General features: G+C 49.2%; 2 protein-coding genes across 3 annotated transcripts in view; one reads left to right on the forward strand and one right to left on the reverse strand.

The window, feature by feature from the left end:
• The window catches only part of Scaper (S-phase cyclin A associated protein in the ER), a 424329-nt gene extending 413182 nt beyond the window's left edge, over window positions 1-11147 (forward strand). For both annotated transcript variants that reach the window (XM_004660424.2, XM_004660425.2), the window contains exons 30-32: window positions 5257-5448; window positions 8033-8084; window positions 10626-11147. In XM_004660424.2, coding sequence (XP_004660481.2) covers window positions 5257-5448; window positions 8033-8084; window positions 10626-10729 — 348 coding nt within the window. In that variant the 3' untranslated portion in view covers window positions 10730-11147. The remainder of the gene's footprint in view (window positions 1-5256; window positions 5449-8032; window positions 8085-10625) is intronic.
• A 6340-nt stretch (window positions 11148-17487) lies between these two features.
• On the reverse strand, window positions 17488-22080 carry Isl2 (ISL LIM homeobox 2). Its single transcript, XM_004660426.2, has 6 exons — window positions 22023-22080; window positions 21033-21222; window positions 20526-20788; window positions 18702-18985; window positions 17928-18095; window positions 17488-17604 (listed from the first exon to the last, which is right to left on the reverse strand). Exons 1-6 carry the CDS (start codon window positions 22078-22080, stop codon window positions 17488-17490), a joined length of 1080 nt encoding a protein of 359 aa, XP_004660483.1.
• Between the last annotated feature and the right edge of the window lie 1823 nt (window positions 22081-23903).

Below are 23903 nucleotides of genomic sequence, written 5' to 3' on the forward strand. Positions count from 1 at the left end.
TCAAGGGATGCTCCTCCTGGGTATGAATCAGGAGCCTGCAATACCAACCTATTAGCTTTGGCTCTTCCTGACCTGCCCTCAGATTGACAAGTCTAGCACAAAAGCCTGAAATGTGTGCATGTGCGTGTACATGCACACACACCACTAAGCCTTTTTTTCCTCTGTACCACTTACCTTCATTTTGTGTGTGTGTGTGTGTGTGTGTGTGTGTTTTTGGACCGTGCTTATGCAGGGATTTTCTTTTCAGAACTGTCAGAATTCATTTCCTACTTCACCACCACAAGATCCTGGCTAGCATCCCCACATTGTTTATGTAGCTCTGCCCTGTGCAGGCAAGGCCTGGGAGCAACCTCAGTGACAGCTTCTCAGGTGGCACGCAGCTTGCTTGGTGAATTGCAGCCAGAGATTAGAACCTACCTCTGCCAGCCTCTCTGCTATAAAGAGATAGGAGTGAGAAGAGGGAACCCCTTTCTTAGGCTGGGAGGGGGCTCTGGGCCTGATACAGTAGAACATTCAGAGCAGCAGAACTGGACATCTAGCCACATACTCCTGACTAACACTGTTCCATGATTTGTGGTCACAGTCATTGTCTCATTAGGTCCTCGTCTAAACCTTGAAGGCTTTCATCCTCCTGCTTTTATAGAAAGGACCCTAAGCCTCAAATTAGCTAAGTGATCATAGTAGGTTATGGACAGAATCAGACCTGGAGCCTATGGCTCTTGAGCCTGCATCACACCCGTGGCAAGACCCAGGGGAAACACTCACCTCAGTAGCACACCAGGGGAGTGACGGTAGCCTTTCTGACAGAATGCTATTCGGGGGGGCCAGTGGATTGGTGGCCTAATTATAAGAAGACTAGAGATATCTCTCTGTCCAGATGCACGAAACCAAACAGAAACCAGATGAACACACACTAGCAGACAGCCAGGGAGAAGGCCCTCACCAGAGCCTGACCATGCTGCAACCCTGACTGCAGACTTCCAGCCTCCAGAGCAGTGAGAAATAAACGCTTACTGGCATCCCCAGTTTATGGATATTGTTGTGGCCAACTAAGGCAGCCTGATAATGAATCTGTGGGTATCTTTTCCTTCCCAGAAATTCCTTCAGCTGCAATTTCCAGATGCCCAGATATCCCACCCTCTCAGCGCAGCCTTCAGAGTTACCTGGGTGAGGGGCCGTTTCTCCTCCAACAGGGCCTGTCCTCCCAGGCTCCTTGTATTACTGGTACTGGCATGTGTACCTCATCTCTCTAAGACTGAAGCCTGATCCTGCCACTGTGTTACACCTACAGCATTAATTAGTTACAGCGCAAAGCCCCAGAGACACTAAGTGTCTGTCTAAGTTAGTTCTCTCTGGTGAGAGCCAGAGGCTTAATGGGTGGCCAGGATCAGCAGCAAATTAAAAAACCACCAAGTTTACTTGTCAGTACCAAATTCCTGTTTCTTTAACTTCTCCTTTCCCATTAACTAGATGCCCTTTTCTTCTGACGTCCAAGTCCTTTTGGCCTTCTCTTTCTACACATTTCCAGGACACAACTTCTTTTTTCTAAAACTACAACTTCTAAAATCATTGACACAGCCACAAAAGGAATTAGTAGTCATCGAGGTCTTTCTCTCCCTCCCACCATCCATCTTGTGACCCCTCCCCAAGAATACCAAAGAAAACACTAGCAGGTTCCCAGGATACTTAGATAAAAAGGTGCCTTTCCTTGGGGACTGTGTAGTTTTGCCCAAGGCTTCTGCTTGGAAGACCAAGAGAGGAGCCTGTACTGCCCACAGTGCTCTTCCCAGGGCAGGACCAAGAACGGCACCGAGAAAGCCTTGAAGGGTTCTCTTGTGTTTCAGCACAGTCAGATAGTTTACATATGATTTTTCCATATGACAAATTCAAAATGCTGAACTCTAATCTTCAGTAAGAAAAAATATATGTAAATATACTTGGTCATGTTGTGTTTCTTCTGTGGTTTTTCGAGGTAGGGTCTCACTCTAGCTCAGGCTGACCTGGAATTCACTATGTAGTCTCCAGGTAGCTTCAAACAAGGTCCACGCCTGGCATACGTTGTTTCTTTATTTAAGAGGTACATAGTAACATTGTGATTTTTCACATTGGGTGTATGTATGCTATATATATATATATATATATATATATATATATATATATATGGTTTTTAAATTTTTTTTGTTTATTTTTATTTATTTGAGAACGACAGAGAGAGAGAGGGGGGCAGAGAGCGAAAGAGAGAATGGGTGCACCAGGGCTTCCAGCCACTGCAAACGAACTCCAGATGCGTGCGCCCCCTTGTGCATCTGGCTACCGTGGGTCCTGGGGAATCAATCCTCAAACCAGGGTCCTTAGGCTTCACAGGCAAGCGCTTAACCGCTAAGCCATCTCTCCAGCCCAATATATATCATATATCTCCAGCCAATATATATTATATTTTTTTTTAAATGTACTTTAAAAATGCTCACCTTAAAGCCCAGAGCAAATGAACAGTTTGCCATGGGTTGCTCAGCTGATAGGTGAATAAAGGCAGTCACCCAGCAGTCCTAACTGTGATTAGCACCTGTTTGGTAATTACAACTAAGGTCAAGGTCACCTTCATGCTCTCTTGATCTAAATGTTACTGGCAATCCCTTTGGTTCTCTTGGAGCCCGCCCCTGCATCTGGAAGTGGATCATGTATTTGAATGGTAGTTTCTCATTGTGACTGAGGACATTGACTCGCTGTCTCTAGCAGATGACTGTGACCACCAGAGAACCATATAGCTAGGCCACTCCATTTCACTGGTGCAGTTGTTTGGAAGGAGGCTCTGTGGGGAACCCCTTTATGTTTGTGTTAGCCTGTGTGCCCTAAAAAGTAAAGCTGGTAGCCTGGCTTATGTTAGGACTTAGTTCTTTGGCTAAACAAAAGCGGCCAGCCAACGGTTATTGACTTAGTTACTGCTCCATCAGGAAGGCCAATAGAGAGCACCATATTGCACCTCTGAGCTGATTGACAGCTCATCTTGCATTCATTCAGGAAGACTTTTGTGTTCCATGGTGATTCTGCTAACTTCCTAGTGAGTTTGAAGAGTTTGAAAGGCAGTCCAGAACAACACTCGATCACCTGAGTCCTGGTGGTGAGTGGACGTGGCTCAGAGGCAGGCCTTCTCCTCCCCTCCCCTAGTCAAAAGCTCCAAGGCAGCAAAGTCAGGATGTTTGCATTCCTAGACGTGCCTCCTTGTCCCAAAGGAAGTGCTTAGCCTAATTCAGCTGACTGTTAATGTTCACAATATCCACCTGCTGCCCACTATGCCACAAGCCCACCTGAATTTGCCCACCAAGTCTCGGTTCTCTTCCTGGACCTCTGATGACATCTCCCTACAATCACTGAAATGTCCCCCTCTAGCCCACAGGCCAGCCTAGGGTGGGTTAGGGTCTCATCAGCCCTCGTACACTCCTTACATGTAACCAGGTTAGGGCCTCCAGTAGGATAGAATGCCTTAACTCAAGGTCATCAAACTGCCTGCGTGCATTTGCATCTTCTCTAGCCCAAGAACCAGAAAGTAGCCTCTGGCCGATCACCTCCCTATGCTGCTGGTGATCTCTATAAATTTACTCTATAAACAGGTAATGGATAATTAGCTCTGTTCCATAAGGGAGCCAACAAGTCCCTAAGGGGCACTGCTTCAGGAGGCTGAGTGCAGAGCAGCTGCAGTGACACCCTCATGCCCTGCTGACTTGCCAGGAGTGTATGGAGTGGGCCTCTCGGATGCTGTGCCTGTGCCAGCCAGATTGGTAATTCTAGTATCTTTTCAATTACTGAATGTTCCAATAATAACATTTTAACAATGAAGTTTTTAAAAAACTTGTTAATTCCCCCCCCCCAAAGAAAGGGGAGAAAGACTTCTAATTATGGTACCATTATAAATTCTAAAGTGGTGACCATTTGGCCGTGTTACAAATATGTAGCTAATAATTAAAATAAAGATTTAAGTAAATGTTTTATCAATAAAGTAGATGATAGGGCACATTTTTTTCAGCCAGTGTCAGAAACGGCAGCACATAGCCATGTGCAGAATTGTCACACAGTGCTAGTCTTTAAAATGCCTTTTGGATTTGAAGGTATTAACAAGTCCCTATCAACATTCTCTAAAGGTTTTTGATGTCATTTTAGCTATTGAACGAAAATATGTGAACTATTACTTTGTTGATTTTGTTCTTAAACCAAACTGCATTATCATCTGAGAATGTGTTCTTAAAGTATTGTTAAAAGTACTTTGAAAACTTGTAAATCCCTGTAATTTATGTTTCTCCTGCCTCTGCTGTTTCATTCTGTCCTTCTGGTTTTAATTTGAATGCCGTCCTGTCTGGGTGTGTACCTGTAAAATTGTGTTTTTCCAAGTACAATTTACAATCCTGACCTTGGGTTTTACAGTGCTCCTAACCTTCTCTGTACTTCCTTCTATACTACGAAGTGGGCTTTGGGTCACCCAGCTCTTTCATATTAGAACTGTCTAATCAAAGTTACTTGAAACAGATCTGATTTTGACATTTCTTAGTTTATCATGTAGGCCTAGGGAGTAAATTAAGAGGGCTTCCCTGCAAGTCCATTAATTGCATTGCCCTATTTCTTAAAATGTACACAGTTGTAAACCTAGACTGCTTTAAGACAACAGTCTCATTTCTCTAAACAATTCTCCTTTTAGATTCAATGGCACTGATGGAAACAAAGATAAGGAATATGGATTGGAGGAAGGATCTTAGATCCTGTACTTGCTGGAACTATTCCTTCCGCTTAGAGCCAGTCCCTTTGCTTTCTAGGACCTGCCTGCATACGGAATCCATCTAGCTGCCTGCAGTGTGTGCAGTGAGATATGCTAAGCACGACTGCAGTGGGCCGGGCTGTAGCAAAGGTCCTACTTCCTCATGAGCAGCTCTTAGAGTAGGGTTCCATGCCTTCAGGAGTGTAGCGAGCACCTAAGCAGTGTGCACGCTGAATGTTTCAGAATCTGTGCCTCTCCCTTCCCCCCGCCCCCTGCACCTTCTACATGAATTGTAATATCTTTTGGAATCTTTTTCTTGACTTGGGAAATGAATTTTTTAAATTTTTTGACTCTTTTCAAATGTCACTTGTTACGTTCTAATAAGGACCCAAAAACTTCTCTTCACACTCGTTCAGCACAGTCTCCGTGACTCTGTCCCCCGCTGGCTGGGGGCTACCCCAGGGCGGGGCGGGCAGGCCCCTGGCGCTCACGGCCCTCCGCCTCTGTTGTAGGTCGTGGTGCAGTCGGGCCGCCGCCCCACCGTGCTGCAGAAGCTCTGCCAGCTGCCCTTCCAGTACTTCAGTGACCCTCGCCGGGTCAAAGTGTTGTTCCCCTCTCTGATCGCTGCTTGTTACAACAACCTTCAGAACAAGGTCATTCTGGAGCAGGAGATGAGCTGTGTGTTACTGGCCACATTCATTCAGGTACCTTTGACATTGTGCCTAATTCTCTGATTTCATGTACAAACTAATTCAGGTGAAAAGTGAACACAAGCCACTGTTATTCTTGCCCTCCACACTGCTTTTAAATCTTCTCCTATTCCTAAGCTTGACAAATTAATTTCGAAAGAATTAGAATAGTTTCTTAAGTCTCATTACTAGAACTGAGGCTTAACAGTTTAGAGGATTGCAAGGAAAGGATGTTTTCACCAGTAAGGCTTGAAAACCCACCTTGAGAAATGTGTCCAACAGATCTGTGGTCTCCTTGAAGGTCTCGGCCATTACACCTGTATTGCTTTTAGTCTTGCTGATAGAGAGAGGGTGGACAGTAACTGGTGAAGAAGATCGACTAAAACTTGAGTTTGTCAATTTTAAAAATAAATTTAATTTGCATTGATAGGCTTGGGGGAAGAAAAACTTGTTCGATTGCTTTTTTTAAATCTAAAACTTTTAAGTGCAGCTTTGTGTTTCTTTAATCCAGTTAAATTCTGATGGACTGAAACCAGAAATAATGCTGTGGCAAAGTAACGGTGCCACATGTAAGTTAACTAAGTTAGCTGACAATAGAATAAGCAAGTTGGGCTTCTGTGTGTTTTTTTAATCTTTCTGAAAAATGTCCCATTTTTGTTCAAATGTTCCATGGTGAAATCACTCCTTGGTACACACGGGTGAGGATGATATTTTCTGTCCTTTACAATAGTCAAACAGAAAGCAGAGTTCTTTCCAGCACCGTTCTTTATTCTGGCTGATTTTCAGATACCTCCGACAAGAGTGTGATCCTAACCAGCTGGTTGGGAGGCACCGAGCATGGCTCAGGAGTTCCCAGCCCTCTCTTTCTTAGACAACAAGTAGCGCTTTACATTTTTCTAAACCCCTATTAGATTGATTAATAAATACAGTTAGGTCAGCTACATTTAGAAATGTTTTATTTTTTGCTTATTTGTTACATGTGAGCCTGGATTCCATTTTTTGAGAATAGGTACAAGTCATATATTCAGATCTATAAGTATGATTTTCAAACTGTCTTATGAATGAAATCTTATAGTATGTAACCATCATGCCAACACAGGATTTGTCAGTCTTAGAAACTTAAGGCAAAATTAAACAGCAAATACAAAGAATTTTAAGGCTGCAATCTTTTTGGTCAGAAGACTGTTCCTTGCATTCAGCAGGTAGTCTCTGAGTGTGTACTAGAGCAAAGCATGAAACAGATAACAGTTCCTGCCTTCAGACCTTTCGCTAAACAACAACAAAGTCAAACATAGTATGAGCCATAATGATAAGCGCTGTGGAGAAAGGGAAGGCAGGAGCAGGGTCGGGGCCTCGGAGAGGCAATGTGCAGCTTGTCACGGCAAAGCAAAGGCTCCTCAGCCACAGCCATGACACCGAGCACAGGCACATGCGCGTGTGTGCAGCTTAGTTTCTTCCTTACACTAAAATTACTTACCAAAACACAAGTGACACACTAAAGAAGACAGTGAGTGTGAAGCCAACCTGAACTACATAGTAAGACTGTCACACACAAAAAAATGAGACCAGAATCTAAAGTAAAAGCCATATACATATATATATATGTTCTGTTTTCATATTTTACTGATCATAACTATTCCAAATAGCCCATATTTCATACATTAAATTTTGTAAGTGCTATAGAAACTTAATATATTGCTTTCTTGGATAACATATTAGGCTAGTGAAATTAAATCAAGTTTTTTCTATAAATGTGCTCAAGGGAATGCATATATTTTGAGTTTTAACTTATAAAATGTTTCATAATCCCATGTATTAGATTATTAATAATCACTTAAAATGACATTAAAATGAGCTGATGAGAGCCGGGCATGGTGGCGCATGCTTTAATCCCAGCACACGGGAGGCAGAGGTAGGAGAATCGCCATGAGTTCAAGGCCAGCCTGGGGCCTGAGACTACATAATGAGTTCCAGGTCAGCCTGAGCTAGAGTGACACCCTACCTCCAAAAACCAAAAAAAAAAAAAAAAAAGAGCTGATGATCTATAATAGACTCCTTCCCCCCCCCCCCACTTTTTTTTCAGTTTACACCTAAAAATAAACTTACCAAGTTGTGAGGTTTAGCTGCAGAACACTGGTTGGTTGTCGTACTTTTCAGTCTGGTCAGTGCTCACTGGGGAGTTGAAGTAGTGGCTCGCCAGTTTGAGGCCTGCCTAGGCTACATAGCAAGACCCTGACCAAAAAGGAAAAATTGTTCAAATCTTCCAGTAGCTAAGACAGCAAATTTGGTTTAAATTTTAGGTTGTTAGGTATAAATTAAAGCTGTAGCTTCCAAAGTAGGCAGCAGCCCAGCCCTGGGTAATATTTTATTAGCAAGATTTCAGTCATCACTCTGGTTTAACCTTACAAGAACCTGGACTATGTAGCATCACTTTCTTCTGCTTTTACGCTTGTGCTCCAGAGAACTCATGCAAAGGTGGAGGCATGAGTCAGCAATGCCTGTAAAGCGGGTGCATGAGTCAGCAGTACATGCACAGCTGCCTTTGTGCAGTCCTCGATGCAGAACTTTGGTCTAAACACACTTCTCTCTTCTCACATAGGATTCTGCACAGACTCTGGGACAGGTAGATAATCATTCTTACCAGCCCAAAGGTAGGTCTCTGTTGAAACTAAATTTCATGTGTTTCATGGACACATGAATGAATTTTCTAGATTATATTACCTAAAGGACTTGAGGTTCAGATCCCAAATACTTGAGTGAAGCATGGGTGCATCAGAATAACCAGAGGGGGTTAGGAAATAATTCAGTCAGTAAAATGATTGCCTCAAAAGCATGAGGACCTGAACTCAATCCCCAGTACCCACATGCAAATGCCAGGCAGGGCGGTACACACCTGTAATCCCAACACTGGGGAGGACTCCTGTAGCTTAACGGCCAGCTAGTGTAGCCCAATCGGTAAGCTCCAGGCTGATGAGAGACCCTGTCTCTGGACACTGTGCTTGGGCATGATACCTGAGCTGGTCCTGTGGCCTCTAAACACATATCCACATATATGTACATAAACATACATACACACATATACTATCACACACAAAGAACATATAGAAAAGTGCATGGAATTAAAAGCACAGAACATCTTTGTGTTCTTACTTCATGCAAGATATATTAAATGACGATAATTACTCAAGAACCACTTTGTCATAAGTAAGACCTGGCCTACATTTCTCATACACATGCTGAAATCCCAGTGTTCATGATGAAGTTGCTAATAGCCCATATTCCCCACTGAACTCAAGTACTTGAACTTTTTATTGAAATATTTTACTTGGGAAAAAAAAAAAAACATCAAATTAGCAGAACACTCGACCAAAAGGCTTAGAGGCTTTTTTTTTTTCCTTTTCGTTCCTGATGAGTTGTTTCTTGTGACAAGAGTTAGAGATTTAAACTATACTCTTACAATTTTAAATACTTTGCTACCCATACTAGAATGGAGAAGTATAGTTTAATCTGTGTCTGACTGTTGTGGCAATATCTCTGATTAATGAGACCAGATCTTCTCCAACACCTCCATTAGTTTGATAATGCTTAACTTGGTTGTTCTAAGCTGGGCAGAGTGGCCCACTCCTTCAATCCCATAGTTGGGCATCATCCTTGGCTACATAACAAGTTTGAAGGTAGCATAGGCTACATGAGACCCTGACTAAAACACAAAACACATAGGATGATCATTCAGGAACTCACCACCTATAAGACCCACTGGGGCTCCCACCAGGAATTCCTTTCTTGGAGACACCCTGGATCTATCACACAATTGTGGACAGTGGACATAGTTAGAAAGTACATAGAAGAAAGCAGAGCAGCTAAAACTGTTACAATATCATATGTGGGATTTTATTGACTCAGGTACTCGGAAAAGTAACCAGAACGCCAGGCAGCTTCTCAGCAGTCGAAGTCAGCACCGCAGTGGGCTCCGGGTGCTGAAGCCAGGGCTAGTGTGCAAGCTCAGCTCTGCCCTGGGCTCACCCACAGCCTCTTTTTAAGCTATTAAAGGACACTTGAAAGAAATCAGCATGATTTATTATTTCTTACAAAATGATTTTTAAATTTTGAACATATGAAAACACTTAGAAAAATCTTCTAATGTATTCATTTCTAATTGAGCAACAGTATTTCTGCCAATGCAACTGTGTAGACATGCTTTCTTCTTACTCTTTTCTCCTGCCCAAAACAGATGAGTCACTGTGTTTGCCATAGATCTGTAAGGCACAGCCCCAGGAGCTGCCTCGTCTGCTCGGTGGGCTGAGGCCTGTGGAAGTCTCAACCTTCTTTCCTTTGCAAAGGAATGCCTTCTCCGATTTCCAAGCTGAGCCGGTTACAGCAGTCTTCACCCAGAGCGGCAGATGGGCAGTGGCTCTCTGCTTTGCTCCCTAAGAGTGCGCACTCTAGTAGGACAGCTCGCACTATACTTACCTGTTGGAAGAGAGATGACACCTTACCAGCTAGCCAGTTTGTACTTTTCACATGCCTTCCCTTTCTGCCTACATTAAGTCCACATAAAATGGCTCAAGACATTTTAAATTCATTGCCCAGGCAAACCTTCTAAGCGTGAAGGTAGCTTTGGGATCGCCACATTCTCACTGCTGAGGAGGAATTTTGACTGTTACCCACCATTCCATGACGACCCTGGGCTGCTAACCATTGCTTCTGCTGCCAAATAGGCAATTTGAATGCCTCATTTGAACAATCTTACAGGTATACTTACATTCACATTTTAAATCAAATAAACTATTTTAGAGGGAAAGTCACCGTTTGGCTCAGTGACAGAGCTGCTCCTTATGCACAAAGCCCTGGGTTCAGTCTCCACCAGAAAGTCTCCACTGACACAGACTCACCTCGAGTACAGATGTCCTCTACTTAACTCCTGGTTACTTTCTTATTCCAGAGTCCACAACTTCTTTTTCATGTTGTTTTGTACATAGGTTAAAGTCTGACTATGTTAGAAGCACAAACGGAATTAGGTTAAAATACATGCTAGGTATTTATACTATAAATAGATTGATATAAAGATAACCCAATCACTTTATTTACATACAATGCAAAAAAAAAAAAAAAAAAATTGTCAGGTAACAATAAGTTTAACTTCTAAAGAATTTTATTATTTAACTCAGTGATCTCTCTCTTGTTCCTCTCAGGAAAATGCCTTGATTCCCAAGACTATCTGGAGCTGGCTAACAGATTTCCTCAGCAGGCCTGGGAAGAAGCTCGACAGTTTTTCTTGAAAAAGGAGAAAAAATAATTTTTTTTTTTTTTTGCTGATTCTGATTTTGAATACTTTTGTTAGTATTTTAACTTGTTCAGACAACCATTGTAACTGTTCCCGGAGGAGATCTTCCCCGCGCGGCCATGCTCTGCTCCACACTGTAGAAATGGGCAAACTTGGAACTGTTTCTAATGACTGTACATACTTTATGTTCCTCCTAATTCACAAGTTAAGTCTCGTTTATATTTTGGAGTTTGCTAACTTCCATACTATGATAATATATTATTTGTAATATGGGTAAAATTAGATAAAAAATCAACAAGTCTGTTCTGTTCTTGTAATAAAATGGCATTCTGTTTTCAGTGTTGATTTTTCATGTTAAAGCAAAGCAAATTTAAAAGGAAAGTGCTTATTCCAACTCCTGACGTATCTCAATTAAAAGCCTAAAGTTTAACCTGCTGTAAATTTGCCTTTTTAAAATTTGGGGCAACATTGTTTATGACATGCTGGTTGCATAGTATGTTTAGGGACTATTTGAAATTAATTCAGAGCATTAAGCTCTGATCTTCCTAAACTCCCCAGGGCAGATAAGAATGAGAGCCTCCTGGTAGCACTGCTGAACTGAAATTATTCTTCAGAATTAAAAGTTCTGGTCTGAAAGCGTCACCTGAGAATATTTTCTTAAACAACTGAAAGGAAGCAGGGCCAGAGTAAAAGTAAAGTGGAAGGTGGCCGTGGTTCTGAATAAGTTTGAGCCAGTTACCGGCCCTTAGAAAGAGTTGACCTTTTCTCTTGTTCCCTCCACCCTAAGCCGATGGCCAGTGCTAAGCCTCCCTGAGTGACATCAGTAATCATTTCAGGTATTACCTAAAAAACAGATCTGGTGGGGTGGGGAGGAGGACCTGACCCGAAAACCTGGACCTTTGGGAGTGGGAAGGGGGTGGGGGACTGGAAAACACACGCACACGCTTAGCTGCGTTCTTAAAAGCAAACTTACCTTATACTCCGGGCACTTCCTTTTGGAACCTCTCGGAGCTGCCCACTTGTGTGTATTCTGTTTATTTCTTTACAAATCGAAAGCAAAGACAGAGGTCTGACTTCAACGGAGAGCCTGGCATCTTTCCGGGGCCCGAGTCTGGCTGGATCCACGCCCTTCTCTCTGCTCCGGGACCAGGACGGACTGCCGAGGCCATTCGGTGTCGCCGGGACCCCGAGCCCCCAGCCAAGGCGAGGCGGAGGCGGAGCAAGGCCTGGCGCCCTGCACCACCGCGGAGGAGGAGGAGGAGGCAGGTGAAGGCCCCAGCCGCCGCCGCCGCCGCCTCCTCCTCCTCCTCCTCCTCCCCCCCCCCCACCCCCGCAGCCCCTACCCGGAGAGGAGCTTCCCAGGCCCCGAGCTCCCAGGCGTGGGCTCAGGATCCTCGTAGCTGAAAGGACTCATCAAATATTTATAAGATTTCCTGCAAGACGCTTCGCAATAGAATATACCTCTTATCTGGTCGGAAATTTGCCAAAAAGCCATAAATAATCGAGACATCTGTGATTAACCTCCCAGAAACCATATCAGAATTCGCAATTAAACATTTAATTGAATGGTCTCATTGCACCTCTCGTGGTGGGGGACCGAGAGACACAAACCCGGTCCCAGCCAGCTCCTGTGGTAAAAGCTGGGCCTGGGGCATCTCCTGACCACCCCTCCCGCCGCCTGAAGTCCCTTTTGGATGGGCTCCCCAAACCTGGGACTTAAACTCCAACTCCCCTGGGGTTTGGTGGCTTCTAAATTCCCAGGACCGCGTGACGTCTCCTGAGGCTCAGTGACCACAGGGAGATTCCCCCCCAAAGTCAAGGCGAAAGATCACTGCTGGGTCTACGCCTGGTAAGCAGCCGATGACTGGACGTAAACTGCACAGCCCCACCAAGAAAACAAATTGCCCATGGCCTTGGAAGCAGCGACATTTGAACACTCAAAGCCATTGCTCAAACGAATTTCTTGCCCAGAAAGGCAGATCGCTTCCCCCCACCACCACCACCACCAAGAGTTCTACCCAGGACCAGAGCCATTGTGACCTTGAACCAGGAACTTGCCTCCCTTAGGGTTTAGGTCATGACCTGACCTCCCGTAAACTTAACCCGCGCTTTCCAGGCCTAACACAGCGGTTGAAAGCCACTTGGGTCGTTTCTTACTGTCTCCCAGGGAAGCCACCAGCCTTGATAATCCGGGAAGAAATTATTCTGCGGCACCTCAGCTTCTCCCTCCTCGGCCCCAGCCCCGTGGGCCCCAGATCCCCATATTCATCTTCACTTTACCTATCAGGCTGGCTGCCCCTGCCTGGGCTCTCTGACCTACTCTCCCTCCAGCTGCTCACCTTGACCATGGCAGTGGGTGGTCCTGTGGCCAAGGACTGGACTCACCTAGCGCTCCCGCCTAGGCTTGGTGCTGGGGCTCCAGAGGACCTTGAGCTGCTCAACACCCCACCCCACATCTGGATCTCTTAGAAGACGTCCTTGGCCCCTTTCTTGCTCCCATTACTACCCTCAGCCCAGCTTCTTTCAGCTGTATCTTCCGTGCGCAGTCTCCGTCAGCAAGGTGCTAGCCTGTAATGGGTCACACAACCCCTCATCATAACACTAAATCTCAGTATTTCCAAGAAAGTTTACTTTCGCATCAATCAGACCCACATTTAAAAGCCTCTAATCTTCTCCGCATCGGGCTTAATAAACTCTGAATTTCCTGCTTTTATCACAACTCCATTGGGAACTTACTTCTCTGCAAATACTCCTCCACTGTTTTTCTCTCCCTGGCGGTCTGCTGTTCAGCTGCTTCCCTCGCTCTCTTTTTGGCTAGCTCACATGATGGGGTGAGTGACAATGTAGCTGACTGTGTGGCAGTTTAAGCTCTCCCCCAGGCAACTGCGGCAATCTGGAAATTTCCTAGTGGAGAGTCTTAGACAATCTTTCACTTAAACCCCGTCTTCCCGGCTCTGACAAAACAGAGCTTGAAATTACTCCATATTCAAAATTTAAAGGCTGGTTCCCGTGCCACATCCATTAAAATTTAAAATCCACCGGGAATACCGCCACAGGGATTCTGAAACTTCCCAGAATTGGGCAGTTGTACAATAGGTAGTAAATTGTGTGGCTTAATAGTCCAAAACTCAGGGATCCATTTTCTGCCTCAATTTCATAGAGCAATGCGAATTATTATGTCTTCAGAGAAAACCTTACTCCAGAGTGAACAAGTAACTCTCGTTCCAAGTTTTCACCTATGGCCTCTTTTCTCAAACTGAGATTTTTTTTTTTTTTCACCACCACATACCTGGCTATCGTTTATTAAAAGTTTAGATAGCCAGGGCTGGAGAGATGGCTTAGCGGTTAAGCGCTTGCCTGTGAAGCCTAAGGACCCCGGTTTGAGGCTCGGTTCCCCAGGTCCCACGTTAGCCAGATGCACAAGGGGGCGCACGCGTCTGGAGTTCGTTTGCAGAGGCTGGAAGCCCTGGCGCGCCCATTCTCTCTCTCTCTCTCTCTCTCTGCCTCGTTCTCTGTTGCTCTCAAATAAATAAAAATAAACCAAAAAAAAAAAAAAGATACAATGCGAAAAAAAAAAAAGTTTAGATAGCCAGGCATGGTGGTGCGTGCCTTTAATCCCATCACTCGGGAGGCAGAGGTAGAAGGATTGCTGTGAGTTCGAGGCCACCCTGAGACTACATAGTGAATTCCAGGTCAGCCTGGGCCAGAGTGAGACCTTGCCTCGGGAAAAAAAAAAAAAAAAAGTTTAGATAGCATAAATACAACACATCATTGTCACAGGTAATTTAATTTACAGGGACATCCTGGTTGTATTACAGAAGATGTTTAAAGATGACCTGGGAACCAGCAAAACTGATGTTGATTAATATAGCTAACCAAGCGTAGCTCTAACACCTCACCAGGGACATTATAATAAGACTGCAGAATTAAACCCTCTCTCTGGAAACCCAGAGAGAAAATGATACACACTCTGGGGTACACAAGGAGAAAAAGAGCCATGGGATGGTTCATACAGCTACGGATAAAGACACAAGCATCTTAATGCAATAACCGCTTTTATCAGAGTCCTCTCCCAATCTTAAAAACAATACATGTAAGTTTTAAAGAGGTGATTGTTTCTTTTTCTAATCAATGGATGATGAGGGGAAAATATCATTGTGATTAGGTCGATAGGTGTTTTCCTTCATAAAATACTGCAGTCTGTCAAAAGCCAAAATTCAGGGCTAGTAGCAAATTAAGAATCTGTTAATCCATTTTTAATTTTTTTAAAAAAGGTGAAGCCACAATATTCTGGATAAACCAAAAGTAAGATTTATTGGAAGCTTAGTTTCCACTTCCAATAGCCAGCCAGATGGATAAAAGAGAAATCTGTACTTTTGCTTGGGAGGGAATGGTCTATGTTAAAGGGAGGAAGCCTCAAAGAACCCAGCCCTGACTAGTAAAACTGTTTCTGAGCATTGAGAAGTAAAGCTGGTCCTCATTAGCTCTGTATATCTCTTCCCTTATCTCTTTGTGAGCAGTACCATTTCCTAAATCCCAAAGAAGCAAGCGGAATGTTCGCTTTTGTATTTGTGCTAACATCACCTTAACTTTCAGGAACTCAACTGTAAACGTGCTTAAAATTTCCCACCTCTTCCCATTTTCTTTCAGTAAAATTGCTAGCCTCTCCTCCACAGCTGGGGTTGGAGTGGGGAGGAGTGGGGGGGCGGCCCGTGTGTGAGGAATCCTACCAAAGGCATTGCTGAAATACCTAGAGGGCATCTACCTACACCTCTGTCCCAGGTTGCAGCTGCCCCTTGGCAACAGTTTTTCTTGCCAGCATCTACTTAAGCCAGGACGGCTACCATACCCTAGCCAGTTAGGGCGTCGCCTTCTTTCAAAACAAACCTTGGACAAAGAAGGATGCTGTGTGGGACATTTAATTCTAGAGACAAAGACATGAAAGTAATGTCACAGCCTCTGGAAAGAGTTGCAGAATGGCTGACAATCAGGCAGCTTTCTGAAACTGCTAAGTGAGGGCTGGCCTTGGTAAAGAACTGTCCCAGGCTGCCAAAGGGTTAAATACTTGTAGAGGGTAAAACCTGAGCCTCCCAGGTTTTTTTTTTTTCCTCTTTCTTTCTTTTCTCTTTTTCCCCCCTCTTGCTTGCCCTAGGGCTTGCTGGAGATTCAGTATCTCTTGGTTATTTCCTGCGATCACTATAGCCAGTTTTCAAGAAAACAAGTCGCAAGGGTTTGAAATGTCACACCAAATGACCTGGGCACAGCATATCCAGAGGCTATTCCCCCCACACACACACCACCGCTCCCCGCCCCCTGCATTTCGGGTCTGGAAAGAAAATAAACCAAGGACACGCCAGACTGGTTTTGGGTGGACTTATTTTCTCCTGCAGGCGCGCGATGGTAGCGGGGCTGGTTGAGGCTCCTTCGGTGTATCGCTTGCAGGTGATGCCAAAGGGAGATAAGGAGCCGCCGCCCGGCCTTCTCCTCTGTCTAGACGGGAGAATTAATAAATGCAGCGAGATTGATCACGTCGCGCATCCACTCTGGGGACCAGCGCGCGGAGGACGAGTCGTCCTGGCCGCCGCCTCGGGATGTGGCCCGGGGGGGTGGGCGCCTCGGTTCTCCCCAGGGTCCACGGGGTTGCGGCAGATCACGGAGGGTAAGAAGAGCCCGAGTAAGCGCCCCGGGGAGGACGTGAAGCCCCGGTCTCGGGGGATGGGTAGTCCCCCGGCGCGGCTAGGAGCCAGCGGGGCGCACGGTTCCCGGCCCGACCGCGGCCCGCGCCTCCGCCCGCCGGCTCAGGCCTCCAGGCAGCGCGCACCGCCCGGCCCCGCCCCGCCCCGGTGGCGCCCAATCCCCGGCGGCCAGGAGCGCGCGGTCCCAACCACGCGAGGCGCTGGGTTCCGCGTGGATCCCAGACCCGGAAAGAGGAAACCAGACACCCTTGACATTGAATTCCCCCCCCGGTGCCCACCGAGCCCACAGCGTACGGGGATGGAGGAGTGCGCAGCGGGACATGATGACATTGGAATGTTTTGGTTTTTTTTTTTTTATTAAGATCAAAATATTCGTCCCACTATGAACTGTTCTCACAATAAATAACAATAACTTACGTTTGTTTGTTCGGCAAAGGCTCACACACTCTGACCTCCGTCGATCGATAATTTAAAACGTTTTTTAAAGAAAGTCTCGTTTCTACTTTGTGTGTGTGTGTGTGTGTGTGTGTGTGTGTGTGTGTGTTTGTGTTTGTTTTTGTTTTTTCCAGCAATCATGCGCTTTTAGGGGTTGACATCTTTCGGGTGATTCCGGTCTCTTTCCTGCTTAGAGCCTGGGCGAAGTCGCCTGGCAGCGCGGAGTGGGTCTGGGGCAGGAGGCTGCGCGGGCGCGGGAAGGACCCCGGCGCGTTCCCCACGCAAGGTGGCTTCGCGGGTGGACCGCGGAGAGGTGGAGTGGAGGCCGCCTCGGGGAGCACAGGAAAGCACAGGACAGAGCTAACCCTAGTCAGTCCCAAATTCTAGTTGTAAGATAAAAGATAGTCCTTGGAGCCGTAGGGAGTCTCCAGTCTTGGTGGAGCAGGTTGCGTCCTGGTGCTTCGGTCTGTCCTGAACATTTTTTTTTTTCTTTCTCTGTCTCTCTCTCAGCTCCTCTCTCTTTAAATAATAATAGCACGAGCGAGAGAGTTTTCGGAGTTGGAATGGCCTGAGCATGGGTGAGTCTCATGCAGGGAGCATGCGAGGTCCGCGGGCTGGCAGGGAAGGGGGTCGCCCCGCTCACGTCTCCACGGGACTCGGCACCATACTGTTGGGGGTGTCCGGGAGCTGCGAGGACAGGGAGGTCACGTCGCTGCCAGAGGAGTTGCCTAGGGAGCCGGATTCTGAGAAGGACACCTGGGACGACAAGAGACACCGTGAAAAAGCTGGTGAAGACACGTCCAGGAGAGTCCCCAGCTCCCAGTAGGAGAGTGTCCCCAGACCAGCCACCAGCTGAGAGCTTGACCCGCGTTTTCAGGGGTTGGGGACGTGGCAAGGCTGGCAGCTGCCTGTGTAGAGAGGGCCAGGATCTAGCTACCTGGGTGATGCTTCAGGCCTCGGACGGTCTTCCCATTGTCCAGGGCTGCCTCCAGGGCCCTCCTCCCTTTCGAAGTCACCTCCACCATCCCGCGTCTCCCCCACCCCCTCCCACACACAGGGCAGGTAGCCCAAGGCCTCACCAGCTGTTGGAAAGCGGGTTGGTCCAGGTCACTCTGGAGCGCGAAGTCACTGAGCGCTTTCCAAGGTGGCTGATACGTCTGCACCTCCACCGCGCTCCCCTGCACCGCGCTCTCGTGGCGGATGGGGCTACCCGCCACCAGGGGCGTCCCGGTCAGTCCCTGGAGGCTCTAAAGGGCAAGCAAGAAGGCCAAAGGCAACCCCAGTTAGAGTCCTGCCTTTCCCACCACCTTTGAGACTGGAAACTCGAGGTTGGGGGAGGGTACGATTTGGGAATTGCGTTTATTTGGGGTCCGCGCCCCCCTCCACCGCACACGGAAGTGTCCCCATACGTCATCCAGACGACCCACCTGCCCACAGACCTGCCACCAGCTTCAGGGCTGGGAGTCAACCACTGAGCCAGGGGAAGGAAGATGAGCCCCGTGCTCCCCATCCCTCCCCAGGAATGCTAGGGAGAGTGTTCAACCCTAGCTGTGATAAAGAAAGGCACAAGTCGCCAGTTCGGGGAGCTGCACCCAACACGCCACCTAGGATCCCCAAACTCGGGGCTGCTAGTGGGACAAGAAGACTCGGAGGCAGACACCATGCCTGAGCCACAATACTAGCAAGCCTTGCCGTGGCTCTGTCCCTGGCTCTCAAGGGACACGTGTCACGCTCTGTTAGAGAGCTCAGTTCTGCCTGAATCTCCCGAACATCCCCCCCAAAAAAAAAAGGTGAGGCGCTGATGCTGCCCGGGAGGGAAAGGCGCCTCCCGCCTCCATGGCGCAGCTCCTCACCGTCTTGTCGTTGTGTTGCTGCTGCTGCAGCTGCTTCAGGAGAATGGACTTCTTCTTGTCCTTGCAGCGCTTGTTCTGAAACCAGACGCGGATGACCCGCGGGCTCAGGCCGGTCATCTCCACCAGCTGCTCCTTCATAAGCGCGTCGGGCCGCGGGTTGGCGGCGTAGCAGGTCCGCAGCGTGTGCAGCTGCTTCTCGTTGAGCACCGTGCGCACGCGGGTCGTCTTCTCCGTCGGCTTGTGCACGTGCGGGCGCAGCGAGGGCTGGCGGCCCGGGCCGCCGTCTGCGAGGGGAAACGCGCGGGCCGCGACGTGAGCTCCCGCAGACCCCGCTCCCCCTTTCACTCCTTTCCGACGCCACTGCTCCTAGTCCTCGGCTCTGGCTGGCCATCTTGCCCGCCTTGCCCAAAGGGACCCGTGCCTTTTGGCCCTTTTCCTCGCTCCCAAGCGCATCCCCCACCCACATCCCGAGAGCCAGCAGGGGCTCTAGGGACCCACCTTAGGCCGCTGCAGCGCTAAGTCTAGCCCTGAAGACCCCCCAACTTGGCCCCGCAGGATGAGCAAAACCCTTCATAGGTTGGAGTTTCGGAAGACAGAGCTGACTTGGAAGGGGGTTAAGAGAGCAACACGAGCGCGCAGTACCCCCTGATTCAAGGATCGACAAGTTCGTCCCCTGCCTAGGGGACGGGCGAGTTCCGAACTCACTCATGGGGTGTCCTAAGTCTCAAAGATCCGACAGGGAATATTCCTGGGTCCAGAATGAGTCTTTCTTACCCCCACCCCTCTGTCTTCTGCCCTGGGCTCCCCTCACGGCTCCAGGTTCTCTGGCCCCCAGGTTGCAGCTGCTCACACGTTCCTCACTGGGCCGCAGATTCCTTCAGCCCGCAACAAAGGGGAGACCCCCCCCCCTTCTGTGAGATCCCAGATGGGGACTCACTCAACAACAGCTTACTCTTTCTGCTTCACATCCAACCTGGTCGACACACCCAGGGCTCTACGAGGCACTGCTGACACTGATGCATCCCCCCCCTCCCCCGGGCCTTTCTAGGTCTGGATAAATATTTACAAATAGCCCACCCAGTCCAATTTCCTCATTCTATCGGGAGGAAGTGGAGATCCAGAGAGGGGTGGAGTCTTGAGGCCCCACAGTACCCACGGGGCGAAGTCTAGAGAGATCGGTGTGGCAGGCCTCCCAGCTAGCTCCTTGGGGCTGATCAGAGTATGGGTTCCTCACCCTCTCCACTGAGGTACAGTTAGACCCCACATCTGTGCGATTTCTAGCTAGGACAGAAAATTCCGTGGAGTGTTTTAACACTGGATTCCACTGTACCTTTAAACCCCCACATCAATGAAGCAGTACTTGATAAGTTCGTTTGTTCATTCAACCGGACTTCGAAATACACACACACACACACACACACACACCCTCTTTTGCACGTCTGGCCTTCTTCAAGTGGACTCCAGGCTGGCAGAACTCGCCGTGGGAGCCGCATGACTTATATGCATGCATACCTCCAGGCAAACACGAAGAATTTCCCAGCGCAATTAACCCAGAAAGGGCATCACCTAAGAATCCCTGCGGTCCCTTCCCTCGCTTGCTCCTAGCATCGTGTCCCGCGAAGAGCACAATTCCCCTTGCGCACACGCTCAAAACACATGCAACGTCTCCCCGGCACAATGCGAAAGCACATCCGGGTTCCTAGCATCCAGGTCTCATCCTTACAGAAAGACAGAAGCGTACGCCAAGCCCAAAGGGTAAGGAGTACCCCTCTTGCACACTGGCACCCCAGGGCCCCGGGCGCGGCGGCAGCGGCGGCGGCTTACCTGGCAGATGCAGGCCTCGGGCTCCGGGCAGCGGGCCGGGGCTGCGCGGGCTGCCGGCCGCGGCGCGCTCCAGCAGGAGGCCGTGGTCGGCGCGGCAGAGCAGTTCGTGCTCCCGCAGCGAGAACTCGTCCCCGGGCAGCAGCTGGCGGCTGCACACGGAGCAGCGGAAGCACTCGATATGGTACACACTGTCCCGAGCCCGCATCACCAGGTCGCTGCTGCTGAAGCCCACCTGGCACTTGGCGCATTTGATGCCAAACAGCCTGCGGGGTCCAAAGGTGCGGGGATCGGTCAGCTCCGGGGCCCAGAGATCGCCCCTCGCCTCCCGAGCCCACCGAGAGACCAAGGGAGACCCGAGGACCAGGCCTGCGACGCGCCACGGCAGGCGTTCCGGGCGGAGGCGGCCTTCGATCCTGCGCCTGGCCCGGAGCGCAGCGCAGCGCAGCGCAGCGACCGGCTTCCATTCTCCGCCCCGGGGCCCAGACCCCCGATTCCGGCGGGCCTCACCTGACGTAGTCCCGCTTGCAGTAGGTCTTCCCGTCTCTCACGAAGCACGTGCACGTCTCATCCAGGTACTGGCTGCACTCGGCGCACTTGAGGCAGGCGGCGTGCCACTCCAGGTCGGGAGACACCCGGAGGATAAACTGGTCGTGGATCTGACTCCCGCAGCCCACGCACATGGCCGTCCCGGGCTTCTCTGGCGGGGAAGGGCGCAGGGCCCGAGTCAGGCCTGGGTGTCCCGACCCCACACAGGCCGTCCTGGGCCACTCCATCCCCAACCCAAGCCGTTCTCGCTCTCTTTCAAGAAGTGCAACGGCGAGGAAAAGATGCGCTTTCTACAAAGGTCCAGGAAATCGAAAACGAAAAAATACCCCAAATCGTGTGATTTGTGAAGGCTTTTCGTCTCCCCTCCAAATATTTTCGTTATCGATTTCATTGCATCCGTACATCTTGTCACAGCCCTCCAACCAGGGCGAGGCGACAGAGAGAAGCCGCGGCTAAGCCCTGAGGTCGCCGGTGCCTCGGTGCAGACCCGGGATGTCCCTGTTCACCGCGGCTCCCTCCGTGCCCACGCCGACACAGCAAGCCCGCCGCGGAGGCTCCTTGACATTTCTTAATTGAAATATCTCAAACCAAACGACAGAAATCGTTCTATCTTCGAAAGCCCGAAAGACAAGCAAGCCAGTAAAACAAGCAAACAAACAACAACAACAAAAAAATCCCACCCGTATCCTTTAAGTCAAAATCAGTTGTCTTAGCGGACAACAGAAGCAGAATTCAGTCTAATTCAGTCCAGCTTCAGAAATAACGTCTAATTATAAAAATCAACGGGATTCCGAGGGATTAAACAGTGCTACAGCGAAATGCATTCGTTTTATTCTCCAAACACATTGCCACTTGTAGAACCCGCTCAACATTCTTCTGCATTGGAAATACTGTGTATTACGCACACGCATGCACACCCACACAGAGAGAGACAGAGAGAGAGAGACTTACTCTTGGAATGATCGCCCATATCACCCAGAAAAGGATAGTGAAAAATAATATCCACCATGCAGAAAGAGATGTGCGCAAAGTGTGCGACCAACCCGGGGGGCAAAAGGACGAGGGTCGCGCGCCCAGCCTCGGCTCTTTGCTAACTAACTCTCCTGGCCCGCGGAGTTGAAGGAGCGATTCCGCACCGGCCCGCACGCAGCATGACGTCAGCACGCACTGGCCCCAGGGCCGGAGCTGGGGGCGGGTCCTGTGGCGTCACTAAAGCTTCCCCCCACACCCACCCCAACCGCTGTTGGAGGGTGGGGGGGATGCGAGGTGGGAGGAGAAAGGTGATGGGGACCCCGGGGGGAAGGAGGGAGGGCGAGGCTGACCCTCCGCGAGGGTGAGCGAAGAAGGCGGAGGTGCCAGGGGGGATTGGCTGGGAGGAAGTGTGCAAATCCTGATTGGTCAGGGGTGAACAATGGGGCGCAGCCCCCTCCCCCGAAATCTCCGCCTAGGATTCGTCCGTCTTTCAGCCCCGGGGCCCACAGTCCAGTCGGTGCGGGAAGCTGCGGGGCCGCCCAAGCCGACGCTGCAGTCGTTGCGGCGATGAGCGAGCTTCCTGGGGACCCGAGCGCTGGGGCCCCCCGGGGGCGCCCTGGCCGGGTGGTGGCTACGTGAGCGTGGATGAGAGGCCGTTCTTTGAAAGCTCCTTTCTTAGCCCCTCTCGGGACGAGAAAATTGGGGGAGGGGGAATGGTGTATGTGCGGGGGGGGGGCATCCGTTTGGACGTGGCTAACAGGGTCCCGCCGGTCACCTTGCGTTCCAAGTGAGCCTTTGTTCCCAGTGTCCACGCAGAGGGAGAGGTCGGGAGACGCGCACCTGGGTCTGGACAAACTCTGGGGCGGACTTAGAAAACTTCGCGTTGGAGGTGGGGAGCGCTGGAGGAAGCCCGAGGACAGCCCTGCATCCTCCCTGGTGTCTCCTCCTCCTCTTCCTCCCTTCCCTCCTTCATCTTGTGTTTTTGTTTGATTTGGGGGATGTTTTAACCTGACACCAATTTCCCCTATCCTTTCTCCACTCGACTGCATAGTTCCTTCTAAGAAAATGCTGAGATCGAACGTGTTGTACTTGCAGAATAAATGAGTTGGTTTTCTTTTTTTTGACGAACTTTGCCTGCTCATTTCACAAACCAACCACAACGCAAATAATCAGAAACAAATGTGGAACGTGGGGTCATGTACTATCTTCGCGGGTTTTTTTTTTTTTTTTTTTTTTTTTTTTGTCCTTTAGAAAAATCTGCGATTTCTAAGGAGTCAGAGGTTTTTCTTTCTGCACACACACACACGCACACACATACACACCACTTTGGGTTTTGTTGGAAGACTGGACAGAATTATAAACACCGTTTATGCGACCGACCGCAGTGTGTGTGATTTCTCCCGAAGGAGCGCCGAGAACTTGGTGCGCCCCAGGATGGGGTGCGGGTGAGCGCCTGGGGTGAGCCGATATCCAGGCCCGGATCTCCTCTGGCCGGGCAGTGAGGAAAGCTGGAGATCTGCTGCCCACCGAGGCCGGTGGGTCTGGAGCTCCGAGCTGCTGCGGGGAAATGAGGCTTTGCGGGAAGTCGAGGTAGGCCCGAGGCCACGGGAAAACCGGGGCTCGGTGAAGATGGTGATGTTGATGCGCGGTGAGCCTTCGCGGTCCTCCGTGCTCACTCCGCAGCCGGGGTTGTCTTCTTTGGAACATCCAGTCGTCCATCTCTCTCTGGTATGGTTCTACGTCCACAGCCTACAATCCAACCTGCCAACACCCCCCCCCCACGAGCACTCCCCCACCCACCCACCCCTTTGGCTATTAGCATCCAAAACAGCGCTGGCTCTCAGAGTGTTCAGGGCCGGC

Source organism: Jaculus jaculus, chromosome 10, assembly GCF_020740685.1.
Source record: "Jaculus jaculus isolate mJacJac1 chromosome 10, mJacJac1.mat.Y.cur, whole genome shotgun sequence".
Lineage (NCBI taxonomy): Eukaryota > Metazoa > Chordata > Mammalia > Rodentia > Dipodidae > Jaculus > Jaculus jaculus.

Excerpts from the sequence above, each read along its gene's own strand:
- Isl2 (XM_004660426.2), bottom strand. The coding sequence starts at position 22,080 with ATGGTGGATATTATTTTTCACTATCCTTTTCTGGGTGATATGGGCGAT. Across the intron at positions 21,223-22,022 it reads TATGGGCGATCATTCCAAGA|AGAAGCCCGGGACGGCCATG; the intron begins GTAAGTCTCTCT and ends CTTCCCCGCCAG. Across the intron at positions 20,789-21,032 it reads TGCAAGCGGGACTACGTCAG|GCTGTTTGGCATCAAATGCG; the intron begins GTGAGGCCCGCC and ends TGGACCCCGCAG.